Below are 18,066 nucleotides of genomic sequence, written 5' to 3'. Positions count from 1 at the left end.
AATGCTAATCCTTGTACAAAAGAGTTTGTTGTCAGCCAGTCTTCATTTGACATCAGCACAGAACATTCTACATCAATAATTATTATTAGTATCATTAATAACGATTATTTTTCTCTTTCTGTGAAAAATCTTAGCACATTCCAACTTAAAAACCATGCACCTTTTTGCAGGATTGAACTGTCGATATGATCACAGTGACTAACAAACAGACTTTGACACATTTGTCATTTTATTTATTGTAAATACAAATAAAAATATCACCTTGCCATAGATGAACTACAAGTTGACAAAGGCTCTTTTTTTTTTTTTTTTTTTTTTTTTTTTTTGGAAGTTCCACCACATTAACCGATCGCATAAGTTAAATTCAGCTGGATACATGCTATAAATACATCGAAAGCACACTGGATTCGTTTGCGAACAGGGCCTATGCTTCAGTACAGCATCTGCAGCAGTGTTTTGTAATGTAAACTGATACTGTCTCTTTAAAAATGCAGGAAGGCCTTGAAGCACAATGAGGGTGCACACTCTTGCCACAGGTAGGACAAACCTGAGCCAGGTAAGCCTTTGCCTTTCTCCAGCCCACCTGGACAGGTCGCACAGAGCTATAGACTCTACAAAGTAGTAATGTCAGCTACGTAAACTTTTTTTAACCATTTTTTTTTCCATTTTGTTAGAACAGTAACACAGACTATGCTTTGAGAGCAAATGTTTGTGTTTGCGTGCATTTAAGGCTTCACTGTCAGCAACACTGAACATGATCAAAAATCCTTCACCGATTATTCACTCTTTGACTAAAACGAAGAGAGAAAAACCAAGAAAAGCCTTCAGACATGAATGAGAGCATCTGTAAAGGATAAATATTGAAAGACCTCACTACACTGACAGATCAATCAACCGCTGTGGAAATCTCTCCCTCTCTCATGTTCACCTAGAACGGCTAGCATTGCTAATACACTGCTAGTAAAGTTAGCAGGTGCCGGTAAGTATTAAAAGGAAAAAGCAAGCTTGTCCTTATTAGCACTCACAGATTTTTTAGCCATGTTTACAATTAGAGGTGAAGGATTCCTTTAAAGAAACCGTTCAAAAATCAGACTTACCCAATTTTACTCTTTGCCCAAACGTAGTCGATCAGTCAAGACGTGATTGGTGTCCAAATTGGGCTTCATTAGTTTAGAACTGGCAAAGCGAGGCTAATGTCGCTAACACCCAAAGAGCACAGTTTCTGTAAAAATACAACAACCAAAACTTTCAACCTGCTCGAACTGCATCCAGGTCTTCATTAAGGTTGTGCAGTCTTGATGTGGTTTAGAATACGGCATATTGTGAACTATTATGAGGTCTAGTACTGACAAAGCAGGACTGATGTTCAATCGGATTCCTCCATATTTATGATGGTCATTCACTGTGTCCCAATTTAGGGGCTGCATTCTTCGAAGGATGCAGTCTACGACGGCATGTCCTGTGGAGGCTGAACTGAAATGAATCAGTCTATTTTATGGCAGATTTCCTGCTGGTGTCACAGTACCGCTTTTCCTGACCTTAGCGGTGCGTCACAAAATGCCACTCTGACAAAGTTATTTTAAAGTTCTTCAAAGATTTTTTTTCCTTGATTAGAGCTGGAGGTGCTTCTCTCTGTCTGCTCCTTGCTCCCTAAAACAAAACGAAATGTTAGAATAAGTCTTGCGTCAGACCACATTCCCTGGCTTTTTTAACATCTGTATCATTAGCTATTCGAATCAGTTTAACCCAATACATTCATTTAAAAGTAAACCTGCAGTTTGCTCCTCAGCTATGTTCGCGGACACACAATGAACCTCGGGATATACTGGAGGGCGAAGGGTCCATCCGTTGGGTCCTTCATTACCACGGGAAATAAGCACACATGTGAAGGAGCCTTGGAAATGGGATGGACAAGTCACGCTGTGTGACGCAAGCCTTCAAATGCAGCTTCCAAAGGATGCAGCCCCTGAATTTGGGAAGCAGCTACGGTCTTTTTCCTGACGTGAAAACAGACCATGTTGTTTAATGTGTCTCCCTGAAGTTTTGTTCATTGTTACTGTCCATAATAGTTCACACAACCTTATTGAAGACCTGGATGCCTCAAAGCAGGCTGAGAGTTTTGGTGATGCATGTTTACAGAAATGACTTTGATGACCACTGAGTTCTCGTGTTAGCAATGTTAGCCTCCCTGCTCCAGTTCTAAACTAAAGAAACTAAATTTGTAGTCATGTATTGATGTACCAATTGACTACATCTGGAGTAAGTGGGGAAACATATTTTTTGCCACAACATTCCTTCAACAGCTGTAATTCTGATGCCTGTCTCCTATTTTTCACTGCCTCTCAGACCTGCAGGCCGTAGCCACTGAAGAACCCTTCTGCGGTCATGGCCTCTTTAAACGTCACAGTCACACAGTTAATAGTCACGTCGGTCACGATCACCTTCCCAGGATGCTCTGTGCTGCCAGGTCCCTGCGACTGGTCTGTCCTGACCTCAGCACTCAGCTGTAAAGTAGTCGTACACTCGGCTGTGACCTCATCCTCATCTGTCTCTTTCTCTGTACTGTCCGCCGACACGTCTGTCTGACCTGCCTCTTTCACCTGGTCCTGCATACAGCTGTCAATCAAGCAGATTACTGAAGCTCGCTTTTGGACCCTGTCAATCAAACCCACTTCTTTTGCTGAATAAACCAATTCTGAGCTGCTCTTCAGTGATTGGTCAATTTTAGTCTCATTATGCGACACTGGTGCAGACGCCACGCCTCCTGACCTGTCTTTGATTGGCTCATGTGTTTCTGTGATTGTGCTGACCGCTGATTGGTCTGTTAGTCTCTGAACTGAAATGGTCTCGGTGTGGACATGCTTGGTTAGCTGGTCCCCGCGTTCACATGACAAAGCGCAGTGTTCTGACTGGTTGGCCATGACGACAGCTTTCTGTTTTGCTGAAGGGATGTGGTCTCCGGTCATCTCTTGGGCTGAGAGAGAAAGAGAAACTTTAGGCTAATGCTGTGTTATTGTGCTCATGCATGCCAGATCATTGACTAGACATTCAATACACAACCACAACAGAAAAAGAAAGCATTGAGGTGTGGAGAACATTTGTTTATCCTGCTTTTTCTTTGCTATATTTAAACGTTCACAATTTAAAACTAATATTCTCAATAAAATAAAATCTATTTGGTTGCAGATAAAATGTATAGAATGGTATTAATATGTCAATCTTGTGCAACTTTGAAGGTTTCAAGAAGCTGGTAAAGGAAAATGAATTTAGATTTGTCCTGAAGTGATGGGTAGAGCTATAAATAATGCTGAAATGACTGACATTTGAAGATTGAAATTCTAATAAAATATATATTCATAGTTTATTTAAAAGGTAGCAATCAAATTTTGACGGAAAGGACTTCAGAGAACATGATTTTAAATAGATAATTACGTTAAATTATTATTTCATAATTTCTTGTTGTGCCCAAAATACTGTGTTAATTAAAACACATAAGACTACCTTCCTATTTGTATACCTTTATATATATATATGATATATATATATAATGTGTGTGTGTGTACTTTATAATCTTTAAATCTACATTGCATAGGTTATTACTGGTTTTCACCAGTATTATGGCTAAGGTCATGTCTCCTACTTTTAACCCTACTTTAACCCTAACCCTAATTTTAAAAATTAGGCCAAATAGTGTCTACTCTTACTGTCTTACTATCATAATCCAGATTATAGACAGAATTATAACACAGGTTGACTGATTATAATCCATCTGAAGTCAAACTGAACCACTGATATGGTTTGTCATCTATTTCCAAAGTTATACACTGCACTGTTTCCATGGTTACAATGCACCCCATTTCCACAGTTATGCTAGTGTTTTTATGGTTATGCTACATTTCCATAGTTACAGCCCAACTTCTGTACTGCCCCACTGCCCCAAAGTACTGCCCCACTTCTGACACCACAAATGCATCCTTTGCGGATGTGTTTTTTTTTTCAGAGCAGCGTGAACTCTGACCTTTTAGATCAATTAGATCTGAGCCATGATAAGGGCGGTCAAATCAGAATTGTTCTTTTAGGTTTTGTACTGTTTTTTTATATATTTCAGTGCACATGCTCAAATCACTATGGCCATCAACCAGTACAGAGGGGAAGTGGGTTAACAGCAGCATGTTCACGCTTTGGACTGATATGGGTCACTTACACATGTGAATGTGAACCATGAAGGGAGAAAGATCAGGTCCAAATTGACCAATAAAGCCTGTAATATGAAAGAAGCTGGGGTTTGTGAAAACACATGGAGAAGGCTTAGCAGGGTGTAACCCTGCAGAATGTCCATACAGAGCTACGTTTCATAAAGCTGATGTGTTCACAAACAGCAGGGTCTGTGAGTGTGTGGCTGCTGTGAAAGGCATCTCTGTGCGCAGTGTGTTTGCCTCTGAGTTTCACCCTGCTGATGATGATAATGCCTGAAATGATAGTGCTGTGACTCTAACGGTGGAGGAAAAACACCTAAAACGTGCCAGTTTTTTTTAGTTGTTGTTGTTGAAAATGTTGCATAACATTAGATCACCAACCAACTGATCACTGACACCTCATCCTCACACCAACTATCTCTAGGCAGACTGTGTTTTTCGTTTTGTATGGCTTCGTCATAGTGCTGCATGGCAGAGGGACTGAACTTGAGCACAGAGCTCTTGTATGACTGGTGTTTTTCTTCATCTGTGCTGTGGTTGGTGCTTTTTTCCCCCTCCTCTGATGTGTTCACAGTGAGTTAGCCATCTGTATTTAGCTTGGATCGCTAACTCTTGAGTCGTGACAACTCAGAGATTTCAGCATGGCCTCTCTGACCTCAGCGCATGCAACATGCATGGTATCTTAGCAACTGTTGTCATGCCAATGCCATGTTACACATACCACTTGGAATGTCATGACGTGAGTATGTTGTTTTCTCATCGTCTTTTTCTGTCTTCTTCTTCTTTCTCTTCTCCTGCTCTTTTCCCTCCTTCTCCTCGTCCTCCCACTCCTCCTCCTCCATAATGTCTTTTTGATGGGTCAAAGGTCGTTGCCGTGGATTTTCGGCAATGACCGGCGGTTTGGATGAATAGTGCCTACTCTTGCGCTTCTCATGCCTGTGGTGATAGACTCCGCCTTCCCTTGTCCTGTAGCGACGCCCATTCTGGTCTAGCTCTGCCCCCACAGCGCGGGTGAGTGAAAGGCGGATTCGGGGGGTGGGCTTCTCTGGGAGTTTGTGAGCACTTCGTAGTTCCATAGTGTAGATGTTCTGTGTAAAAAAGAAAAATTACAGTTGAAAGGTTTCGTTCCAAAACACATCATAAGCCACTTTTAAGAGTTTTCTTTTTGTTTTGTAATATGTTGATTGGAGTGGGCTTTACACATACAATAAATACCAATGTTATAGCATGATTAACATGTCTATTATTAGAGCTATACAAATTGCCAACTTCCCTTTACATTTGTTAAAATTTCATGATGAATGGACTACTAGAAATGACTTATAAAGTTGTATTTAACTTCCATTACAAATTAAGAACTTGACACAAGGTTTTCTTCCAACAGATGTACAGCATTTTGAGCCCCTCCCAACCCACCCACCCGCCCCAGTACTACGCTGATTGTTGGTCAGTTTCTGAACACAGGACTGCTGTTTACCAGGTATTAGTTGGGTAGTGGATCATTCTGTTTCCAATTGCATCATAAACACAACTTACCTTTGTATTCAACTCTTGTTAAGGTTTTCCTGTAGTCATTGATCGATTAATCATGCTGTGATAATTATACACACAACCAAAGACATAATAACTTTAATAAATGGTCATTTGTTTATAACAAGGCACCAAAGGATAGATTACAAAAGAGACATGAGATTCACTGCATGATCATACTGTGGTCAGCTGAAACTCAGAAATAGTTATTTTATAGGATTTGAGCAGTACACAGAATCGAATATAAGTGCTACCGTAACAACAAATCTAGGTATAAAATTAAAAGGGCGCAGTGTAACACAGCTTCAAGACTGATCATATACAGAAGAGAAAGTGCCTTACTGCTTATTCGTAGAGGGTGAGAGCCCCTGGTGCCACGCATGCATGACCTGATGGTCCCTGGTTAGGGACAATGCAGTTAGAGAGGTGAACCCCAAGAGTGCTGCAGCCAACAAGACCTGGATGGGCAAGGCGGGCTATCAGTTGGCTCAGCCGGCCTCTCGTAAGGATGCCAGACCCTTCTGGTTCTTCTGCGGTGGCTGGCTGGTGACGTCAGGGAGGAGGTTAATAACGGGCTGCTGAAACAAACTTCTGCGATGACTTGTTGGCGCTGTTTTATTTCTAAGCATAATTCTTGAACTACACTCACAGATTTCACAATGACCTATTGCTGACCAAGCAGTATTTTTAAATGAATTGGCACAACTTGAAAACGACCGCAGCTCGCTTAAGACTTTTCAACGTGCAAACGTGGTAAGTCTAATAATTAACATGTCTGTCAGGTTACTGTGTGAATGACAATAAAAAATTCAACTCAACACAGACATGATGAACTAAAACTTAAAAAGAAAAAAATACAAATCTGCAGATTTAAAATGCATTGGGAATGAGCTTTTAACTACTTCCATCCTTGTATATGAATAGACGTCTTGTGGGCAGAGCTAAAGCATGGAAAAAAGGGATACTCAATGAGGGATACTCAATACTAATGAACATATAACCTATTTAAAGCCTTCAATGGTTAAATGACAAAGAAGTTACATAGTATAGAGTAAAAAAAACAAAAACAAAAAAAAAAACGCTGAGTACATAATATTAACGTTTCCTGTGGATGTTTACGGCAGAACTTCTATTTTGCTTGGAGTATTGCATTTTTTGTGAGAATTTTTGATTCATGGAATGCACTCGGAATGTTTGCAAAAAGGCATTTTGTGAGTGGGTCCATTGTGGTTGCAGACTGGATTGTCTGGTCATGGTGTATTTTATCTTGAGTCTTGAGCCGGACATCTTCCCCTCACACAATGGCTGTAAAGAGTTGGGTAAGGTGTCAGATTATGAGATGTGTGTATGTGGGGAAGCAAGATAGATAGAGGGAACCCAGGAGGGAATTTCCAAGCCTTAAAGCTTAGTTTGTATCCAAAATTTACTTTTGTTAAATCAAAAGTTTCCAGACATACTGGGTTGGTATGAGAACAGTGATCGAGGTCAGGGCCTTCTCCTTTGCACAGTGCTACCATGAGGTGAAAAAGATGCAAATGGGGGGGTTGAGAGAGTCCTTAGAGAATTCCAGGTTCATAAACTTGGTTGGTCAGATTTCCTTGCGTCTTCTGATTCCTTACATTCATCAAGTGTTAACTTTGTCCCAAGAACTCAGCTCATCTTATGAATAAAAGTAGCTGAATCCACTAAAGCAGTGACACTTACATGGTAGTGGGATGGTACTGTGTGTGATGTTTGCATGGGTGTATGAGGCACAGTGGTGTTACTGGGGTCAGTGTCACTGCTAGGTTGAGAGTGGTCCACAACCCAAACATATACAGCAAAAAAGCAGCTCTGTGGTCAGAAATATCAAAAGAAGGGCTCTATTCTCTACAGCAAAGTGGAGCTACAAGGTGGGTGTCTGTGCAACACTTTACTTAAGGACGTGTTCATAACACTACAAGACACCTGTAACAGCCCTTTGTGGCAACTGACATAAGCCTACATAAACATTTGTCATAGAGGCTTTAATGTCAATTGACCTCAAAGCCTGTATGACAGGTTTACTGAAAAGCCAAGAAAATGCTCACTGTGGTTCGACCAACTTGACAATGGCTAAAGGAATAAGCATTTGTAAATGCTTTTGTAGGAGTAAATCAATCGTCATGATGAGTTTATGTAGGTGTCATGAAGCCTTATGAACACCGCTCTACAGTAAATTGTTCCTGATGTGTCTAATAAAAGGGCCACTGAGAGTATGTAGCATATCATAATTTATAAATATATCACTGCTGCCAGAACAAAACCTCATATCTCCAAAATGGAAACTTTATAGGAAAGTGGAAAATATCCTTAAATTTGAATACAAGTTAATAGAGCTAGATTTTTTCAAGTAATTACGGATCAATTCTTGGTCAACTCATCTTAACAATCTCATCATAAGAATGGAACAATTCTGTTGGTCAACTCATCATAAAACTCTTAGCATATTGTGAAGAGCAGCTGCTATTTTCAAACTCTAAATAAGTACAAAGTAACAAAAGAGGAGATATGAGGTTTTGTTTTCGGATATCAGCGACATGAATACTTATAAACAGCTTATGCTGCTAATCACAAGATGTTTCATTAAGGTTAATGACATTTATGTTGACAAAAAGGGCCAGAAAGGACATCTGTTCTATTTGTAACACTGTTATGAAACATTCATAAGTAATGGAACTTATAAAGCAGATGCCTTGTTACAAACACTGTGTATCAGTTCTGTGGCCCCTTATGTCAATACAGAGTTTAAATGAACTTCATAAAACAACTGCGATTAGTGACATAAGTAATAAATACTCATGTGCTGCTTCATTAATCACTGTTTATGCATGTGTTATGTAGTCCTTATGTAGGCAGCCTTCAGATAAAGCATTACCAAAACAACCCGTAAGTTCTTCATACCCGTAAGATGAGTCTTCTGGGCCTCAGCCCTTTCCTCCTGTGAGCCTGGGCTCTGTCCTTCTCCTCCCTGTCAGGACAAAGAGAAAAATAAAAATGAAGAGACCAAATGAAAATGGGAGGGGGTGAAGTGTATCGATGTTTTTGAATGCAAATAAATGAACAAATGAAGTTGCTCCAGTAGAGAGATGCTCACTTTTCTTCAAAGGCAAGAACAAGCTGAGGATCCAGTATGTTTTCCTCTGGCTCCCATGTGCTGTATCTGCCAAACATATATAAACACACAGTGTCAAATGTAGTACTTTGCACACACATCTTCTAAGCCACATATCCTTCTGGGTCGCAGGGGAGCTGGAGCCTATCCCAGCAGTCAAGTCAGAGACCAACCTAAATATATTTCATTTCCAGTCAAAACAGCTAATAAATAAATGTTGTTGATATTTTGGTGATATTTCTAAGAAGATTAAATGTAAGATAATCAACTTGCATCTGGAAGGAAAATAAGCAAAGTTCCTAAACTGGAGTCCAAAAAAAGATGAAAAGAAAAAGAAAAAATATTTAACTCCTAACAAGCCATGGTAGACCACTAAAACAGTCAGTAGCTCATAAACAGTGCTTCGTTTTATTTTTGAGAGAGTGCAGAAAATGAAGATCCACTCTTCCTTCAGATCTAAACAAAAATCCACGGCTGTTTTTCTACAGTGTTCTACTGTGACAAGACTCCTCAACACTATGGGTCTGAAAGGATGTGTAGCTGTCAAGAAGCTATCACTGAGACAAGGAAGTAGGCACAAAATCAAGCCAAGAAGCTGTTGCTGTTCTCAGAAAAATGGACTGACCATTGACCACCACTCAGTCCAGACCTTGACATCAATTAATGAGATTGGGATTACTTGGATTATGAGAAGCAGAAAATGCAACCAACCTCTAAGACTGAACTTTGAAGGTGTGCAAAAACATCCCTGCACATTTCTTGAAAGCAATACTGAAAGCAAGTATCCTGAAAAGTACAGAAGCTGTAATAAAGACAGGCTTCTGTGTAAATGAAATGTAAATATGCTTATAAATGTTTTTTTGCTTTCATCCTGCCACTGATACATGGGCAAGGTGAACTTAACGGTTGGTTTAATTGGAAATTAAATAAATGAAGGGTGGTCTCTGACATTTGCACAGTACTGTGTGTGCCATTGAACCTATTTTGCTCAGTGTGTGTGACTGTTAATAGAGTCAGGGCTGCGGAAGTTACTGCATAAGCATAGCAGCCCAAGGCATCGAGTTAAGTAGTAGTTTTCAAACTGTGAGTCAGGACAAACTGGCAGTGTCTGAGTTGGGGGATGATTCCTGGTTGCGAGGAATCCTCAACTGTGCATGTGTTTTGTTGTTCCACATCAGCAGTGCAGTTAGGTAAGTGTATAGTAAGTATAGGGTAAGTGAAGGTATAATATGTATATTAACAGTATAATAAATCAGAGTGGGCTGAAGCTATGGAGTTACATTTCAGATAAAATGCTAAAATCCACAATCGAAATCTCCAAAACATGTAGCAAATACAAATAATGACTTTTCAAAAAGGATTACTACTCAGGGCTCACTAAGTGGGCATGTCCATGCCACTCCAAATCAGGTAACTAATAGACAGTGCATGTGAATTCCCTCTTTACATCAAAATGAGTAAAATGTAGCTATCTTTCTGAAAAATGTTTGACTGGTCATTATTTGTATTTGTAGTGTATTTTAGATGTTTTTAATGCTTTATGTTATTCAAAATTTCCAGCACAAAATTAACTTAATAGAAAGCCTCATAACGTTTGAATGCATTTATGTCTTAAAGTCGGGTCTGGCATGAAAATGTTTGGGAACCCTCGCTCTTTTACAGCACACCTGATACCATTTCAGTTCTCTTGGCCATAATCATGTACATCCTGTCGGACAGTCTGTTTGGCTAATTTATTTCAAAGCAATCTACTTACTTTGGGGGCCATCCTTGCCACTTCAGTAGATATTCCACATTTCCCTAAAAAGAGACAGAATATCAGAGTTAAAAACCGAGTTTTGCCCATGTTAAAAAACTCATCATCATCATCATCATCATCATCATGCCATAACACACCCACACTGTCCACTAATGACTGAAACCTTTTACACCAGCCTGTAACAAACATTCAACTTTTAGCTGCTCTTAATAGCAGCACAGCCAGAGAAAACAGTGGAGGAGTGAGAGAGAGAAAGGGATGGAAAGAGGGAGAGAATTCACATGGAGTGAGGGAAAAAGAGAAAGAACGAGAAGGCAAAGAAAGCAGATGAAGTGAAGAGAAAAAAAGAAAGAACAGGGAGATTTAAAAGGGGAGACAAAGCAGATGGACTGAGGGAGCAAGAACAAAAAAGGAGATGGAAAGAGGGAAGGTAGTAACGGAAAAGAGAACAAGGGAAAGACAGAAAGGAAGCACATGGAATGAGACAAAATAGAAAGAAAGAAAGAAGGACTGAGGGAAGAAAGAAAGAGAAAGAAAGAAAGAAAGAAAGAAAGAAAGAAAGAAAGAAGGAGTGAGGAAAGAAAGAAAGAAAGAAAGAAAGGGAAAAAAGGGGTGAGGGAAAAGAGAAAGAAAGAAAGAAAGAGTGAGGGAAAAGAGAAAGAAAGAAAGAAAGAAAGAAAGGAAAAGAAGGAAAGAAAGAAAGATAGATAGAAAGGGAAAGAAGAAGTGAGAGAAAATAGAAAGAAAGGGAAAGAAGGAGTGAGGGAAAAGAGAAAGAAAAAGAAAGAAAGAAAGAAAGAAAGAAAGAAAGAAAGAAAGAAAGAAGGAGTGAGGGAAAAGAGAAAGAAAGAAAGAAAGAAAGAAAGAAAGAAAGAAAGAAAGAAAGGAAGGGAAAGAAGGAGTGTTGGAAAGAGAAAGAAAGAAGATGAAAAGAGGGAGAGAAAGCGGATAGAGCAAGGGAGTAAGAGCAGACAGAAAGAGTGAGGGAGAAGAGAGAAATGAAAAAGACAAAGAACGACAGCGGGATAAGAAGGGAGAGAGGAAGATCAACACAGGGAGAACAGATGGAAAGAGCGAGAAAAAATGGGAGAAGAGACGAAACAGCAGCACGTGCGTCACTGTTAAAGCGCTTCTGTCCCTTTAAGGCGCGGAATCCGCACCGCGCGCTGCCGAACGCAGAGCTGAGGAGCAGCACTCGGCGGCGGTGACGTCATTCCATTCCGTTCCATTCGAGGCGCGAGGCAGGGGGGTGTGTGCCCGCGCGCTCGCTCGCGATCTCGAATCAAATCGTAGATTCTAGAACGTTTATGGGATGGACTGGGCGGAGCCACGGCGACAGCGTAAACAACCCCGCGATTGCGCAAGGCGGCCCCGCCCCCTCTTTACTGCTGCTGCACGAGAGCACATGCAGCTCTGGCCGTTAGTCACCAACAACACCAGCGACGAAAACAACAGCGCCGCCCTGCAGCAGCCCGCGGACGCCCCGCGCTGGGCTCGCACGCGCGCACGGCCCGAGCAGCTAGACCTGAATTTAGCAACACGCGCTTAGTACTGTAGTGTTTTCTCGGCATTTCGCTCGTGCGCGCGCTCAGCGCGTCATCCAGCAGCTGGGCCTTGACCCGCGTGTAAATAAAAACTGCGTAGCACGCTCATTCTGAGCTGAGCGCGCGCTCGAGAGCGCAGCGAGTTCGACCTACACACACGCACTGCACTTGCGCACGCACCTCTACACACACTCCTGCACGCGCGCACATCGACAGCGATGACACACACGCACCCTGACGGGTTCACGAAAACACGCGCGCGCACGCGCACCCCTGATTCGTGCACAAGTGCTTTAACTTAACGCGCAATAAAAGTGGAGTGAAAGGAGCGCGCGAGTTCGGGTTATTTGTTTATTTACTGTTTTCTGTATAGAAAGTCAACAACAACAATAAAGTTCCGAACGTCCCCGCTGCAGAAGATGCTCGGGGGGCAGTGGGGAGGGGGGGAGGGGGGAGGGGGGGGGTCGGTGTAAAAGTGTCCTGCACTGCCAAACGTAACCTGAACGCGCGAGGTAAACAGAGTTAACGGAAGTGTCCGCGGTCCGTGTCGATCTGCCCGCTCTTACCTTCCGAACTCTCTTCTTGGTGATGGACTCCACAGCGAACACTTGCTCGCCGAGCGATGACAGCTCCATCCGGACCAGCTCAGCTCAGCAGCGCAGCGCGCACTACGACTTTCTACAGCTCGCGCTCTCTCTCTCTCTCGTTCTCAGTCACTCGCTCTCTCTCTCTCTCTCTCTCTCGTTCTCAGTCACTCGCTCTCTCTCTCTCTCGCTCTCTTTCTCTCCCTCTCTCTCTCTCTCTTTCTCTCGCTCTCTCTCGTTCGCAGTCTCTCTCTCTCTCTCTCTCTCTCAGTCACTCGCTCTCTCTCTCTCTCTCTCTCTCTCTCTCTCTCTTCCTCTGTTTTTCTCCTTTTTCAGAGCCCAGTATTAAACTCCGCTCTCCTCTATTCCTCTCTCTCCGTCCTCTTCAGCCTCGCGCTCCATTTCTAGCATTTTCGGAATCGCTCCCAGCTTTTAAAATCTGCGACACACTCCACACACACACACACACACACACACACACACACACACACACACACACACACACACACACACTCACTACACACACACACAATATACACACACAGACACTATACACACACTCACTACACACACACAATATACACACACACCACACACACACACACACACACACACACACAATACACACACACAATATACACACACACTCCACACACACACACTATACACACACTCACTACACACACACAATATACACACACACTCCACACACACACACACTTCACACACACACACACACTATACACACACTCCACACACACACACACACACTATACACACACTCCACACACACAAACACACACAAAACACACACTCCAAACACACACACGCACACAATCTCGCTCCCTCTCGCGCTGCTTTGGGGGGGAAAAGTTCTGTGCGCGCGCCCCCTGGTGTTCGGTTTCACTCCCTGCAGCAGAGATAAAACAGAAAACAGAGCCACAGAAGTGAAACAGTGCGAGGGCCGAAACACCGAAAACAGCTGGACCTGGATCACAGGAGAAGACATGACGCGCACATTTCACGAGTACTGTAAAACAGCGCGCGTGTCCGCTTTCTGTTTCGCTTTCTGCGCGAGGAGCAGCCCCGAACGACAGCAACAAAAAAGTTATAAAAAGCTTTTTAGTGTAATAAAGCACGTGCACATTCAGGTCCTCCTAGGGGTTTAATCCATGGAGTTTGGTGTCTCTTCCTCATGTGTTTATTTATATATTTGCTAATGCTAACATTTATTTATCAATATCCATCCATTCATTCATCCGCCCATTCATCCATCCATCCATTCATTCATTCATTCGTTCTATGTTTTAATTTTGTTTCATTTAGTTTTGTGAACATACTTTTCTCGCGCTCGGGGGTTGGGGGGGGGGGGGGGGGGGGGCAGAAATGCAGGAAAAGGTGGGCCTGTTCTTGTAAGTGAAGAGACCAGAGGGGGGGTTGAGTGGTGAGTCATTTAATGGCCTCAGCGTGTTCATTGTTCTCCTCGGCCTTTCCTCCTCCTCCAGTGTTCCCCAGGAAAAAAACAGCACACATCACAGGTATGACACGCGCGTCGGGAAGGCCATGACGTAAGTTCCTCGTTACTCTTATGTTTTATTAAATGGATTTGTGAAGATGTTCTTACTCATATTGCAGATCAAAGCAAAATATCCCTGCTGCAGCAGAGTTTCTATCTCTAGATGAGCTCATTTTGATCTGGAACTACATCTAATACTGTTGAGTTCCAGTTTATACCGTACATTTCTAAAACTATTTTAAAATGATATATACTGGAAAAGGGAACATTTGGACTTTGGAGATTGTTTTGGCCCTGTCTGCTTCCTAATTTTCACTGCAATTTATTTTAAAGCAGTAAGCCACTGAAGGCCATGTGTCGCTGTGGCGTGAAGCGGAGTGCCTAAAACTCCCCTCACTGAGATAAGATCAAATAACTTACAGCCTCTCGTGGCTTATTGCTTTTATGAAGTGGCGGACAACATAAAACAGGATTAAATACACATTTTTAGAATAGGATTTAAGTTATTACATTTACAGCATTTGGCTGACACTCCTATCCAGAGCAACTTACAATGTGATCCTTCTACACAGGTAGGTGAAGGTGGTATTAGGAGTCTTGCCCAAGGACTCTTATTGGTGTAGTGTAGGATGCTTACCCAGGTGGGGGATTGAACCCTAATCTACAGCGTAGAAGGGAGAGGTGTTACCCACTACACTACACCAACCACAGTATTATGATTAATAATCAACATATACAAGTATTCCACCAAGAAATGTAGTTCCTTTAGGTGTGGTATCATTCCCAAGCAACCATGGACCCTTGAAAGAAGGGAAGAAGGTTAGGTCGCCCATGGCTGCCGTCATTTTTATGAAACTTTTAACTTTTTGTCATATAACAATGAACATGTTGTAACACAGCACTGTTTAATGTAAAAACCTTTGCTTTACAAGTACTTTTTGGTCGCCAAATTGCAACCCCAAGTCTTATATAGCCTCGATCCAACAGCGCCTTGATGAATCTCAAATGGCTCCCTGCTCCCTGCTCCCTGTGTGGCACACAATGTCCATCCATCTATCCATTTTTCTAAGCCGCTTCTCCGTCAGGGTCGCGGGGGCACACAATGTAAGAAATCAAATACTGGCTGCTGCACCCCAACTGTGCATAATAAAGCTTAAAAATAGCCATTAAAAACAATTCAGCCACATCCATACTCAACAAATTGTACTCTATTTGGCTGTAGAGGCTAGAATTTCAAAACTTCCATAACTATTGATTTCAAAATGATCAGCCCACTGTGGAATTAGACCTCTGCATTTAACCCATCCATGCAGTGAAAAACTGACATACATGCACACTAGAGAACACACGTACGCACACAAGGGGCAGCAAGCAGCCCTATCCATGGCACCCGTGGGAGCAATCAGGGGATAGGCGCCTTGCTCAAGGGCACTGTCAGCCAAGGGGATTGATCTGGCAACCTTCTGGTCACAGGGTTGGTTCCATAACCTCTAGCCCACAACCACCCCATAGCAAACTACTTAGCGAGTACGTAAGGCGCTTGGGATTCAGCCAGGGCTTGACACGACTTCTGCCTTTTGAAGCATGTAATCCATTCAAGTGACATTCTTTAGACTTTTATATTGCAGTTTGACGGGCAATCCCACTACAAGTACTTAAATTAAAAGATGTGATGTTAATGATGGAGTTGTGTAGGCTGTTCACTATCTTTTAGCCTGTTAGCTGTCTGACCAGCCTAATTCTAGTTCAGAAAATAGGTTACCAGCCCCTTCAGGTTAAACACAAAGCAGGTTCTTACTTTATCAGTACACTCAGTGGTCCATGTGAGCAGCATGAGAGTCAAAGATTATTCCAGTAACAGCACAAGAGATTTTTGTAAAACGTAAAACAAGTTGAACTTTGTATGACCCTGTGTGTCTGTGGCTCTGGACTCTGTTTACTACTTTGTGGAGCTCTGTAAACAGAGTACACTCTGGTAGACGACTGTGCTGCGCCGCTGATCTTTGTGTCAGAGCACCTGCATTCAGACGTGGAACCTATTCCAGAAAAAAATCTGTGTCGGAACCCTGAGGAGGTTTTGCAAAGCGGAGAAGCAGCAGAGCGGATCTTTATGTTCAACACCACATCGCACATCTCTATACAGATTTGAACTTGTTGCGCTTCATTTTGGAGAAAAGGTCCCCCAGGTTTAATTCTTCCTACTCAGCCCCTGTAAACATTAGGGTCATTCTACAGAAACGTCCATTTTTGTGTCCCTAGCCTTTACAGATATATTACCCTTGAAAAACATGTTACGATTACAATTTATATTTTTTAAAATAAAACAATTACAACCTTGAGTTATCAATTTAGCAATATTGGCTATAAAATCAATCACATAGAATAATAAAGCACCACAGAAGCGCTTGTCCTCACACAATGTGTAAAGTGCCATATTTTGATTTTTTCTGCTATTTTAACTGCAGTAATCTGTATATGACTATGAAATATATCAATTAAATGACACAAAGAAACCAAATGTCAAATAGATATTCTAAATTATATAATGAAAACTGTGGTCCCCAGGAGTCATGTCACTGGTGTTACCACATAACAAAAAATCTCTTATTTTGAAATAAAAATCATTCTGTTGACATCACTGGACTTTCTTTTACCTATTTTCTGAGGATCTATGAAGGAAAGCACATGATAAGTTCACTGTGTCTTTTCAGTTATCAGAAACGTTCCCATTTGACTCATGATGTCATATTATGCTTGTCACTGGTGTGACCTACTTTATTCTTAGGTAACTGTGAAAAAATAGAATACAAATGGATGAAATTACATATTTTAGTGGATATTCCATAATTGACAACATGTGGTTTGATGCTCTGTAGCAGCCGTTTTGTAAAATGCATTTTTCATTTGAAAAGTCACTGGTGTTGCTGGTGTTACCTTTCTTGTGTGTAACACCAATGAGGATTGGAAACACCAGTGACACCTATGGATAGATGAAAAAGGGGATGTTTCTGACCCATTAGCAACATTAGCAAGTGCCCTAAACACCACAACCAGCACAGAGACAGAGTATTGTATTTCTACATTACAGAAAACCAAGCTCCAGTGGTGAGGAGTCTATTTCTCAGCCTCAGGCCATTGTTTCTGCCCATGAGAGGTGCTCTTTTATTTACACAAGTGGAAAAAGCGCATAAACAGCTAAGGAGCAGGCAGGTCAGTTCAAGCCATTTGTTTCTTCTTATGGTAGAACAGTCCACCATAATAGAACACAAATAGCACATACTGACTTTAAACTAACTCAACAACAACACAACAACAACAGCAACAGTTGTCTCATTACAGAGTTAGGGACAGAGCCTTGTGACCTTCTGAAATGCAGCCCTATACAATCCAATACAGAGTCCCTGAAACATGTAACATCCCAGGCAGCACAAGTGTCCAGGACTACCCGCTCTTGGCAGTGCATGCCCCCAGTCCTCTGCACACAGTTCCTGGCACACCAGTCCTTGGTACACCCTGTCCTGGGTGTGCCATCCTCCTCTGACCTTGGTGGGCAGCCAAACTGCAGCTCACTGGTTGTTTTCTCGATTGATGCGCCAGAGCAGAGAGGCTGTCTTAGCCCTGCATCCTCCTCCTGAGCACAACGGGACTCCTTGCAGCTCACTGTGTGAAGTCCATCATTACCGGGTTTAATGGCAGCAGCAGCAGCATTCCTCTCCACACCCCTTTACTTTCTGCCCCTGTCCACTGCACGTGACTGTTGGCGAGGATGCTGCTCGTGTGCACTGCCTCAATTGTCTGCTCCTC

At 42.1% G+C, this 18,066-nt stretch overlaps 1 protein-coding gene across 2 annotated transcripts; it reads right to left on the bottom strand.

The window, feature by feature from the left end:
- Positions 1–294: 294 nt before the first annotated feature.
- On the bottom strand, positions 295–12,944 carry cbx7a (chromobox homolog 7a). Of its 2 annotated transcripts, XR_001858914.2 has the most exons (7): positions 12,729–12,944; positions 10,616–10,659; positions 8,842–8,907; positions 8,649–8,715; positions 4,918–5,284; positions 1,772–2,974; positions 295–1,650 (listed from the first exon to the last, which is right to left on the bottom strand). XR_001858914.2 is itself a non-coding variant. In XM_017720625.2 (6 exons), the coding sequence occupies exons 1-6, from the start codon at positions 12,795–12,797 to the stop codon at positions 2,343–2,345; spliced, it is 1,245 nt and encodes a 414-aa protein (XP_017576114.1). In that variant the 5' UTR covers positions 12,798–12,944; the 3' UTR covers positions 295–2,342. The 2 variants fall into 2 exon arrangements, 1 of the variants encoding a protein (XP_017576114.1); XM_017720625.2 differs by having other exon boundaries at positions 295–2,974.
- Between the last annotated feature and the right edge of the window lie 5,122 nt (positions 12,945–18,066).

The sequence above is a fragment of the Pygocentrus nattereri genome, chromosome 1 (assembly GCF_015220715.1).
Source record: "Pygocentrus nattereri isolate fPygNat1 chromosome 1, fPygNat1.pri, whole genome shotgun sequence".
Taxonomy (NCBI): domain Eukaryota; kingdom Metazoa; phylum Chordata; class Actinopteri; order Characiformes; family Serrasalmidae; genus Pygocentrus; species Pygocentrus nattereri.
This window is presented reverse-complemented; position numbering and strand designations above follow the sequence as displayed.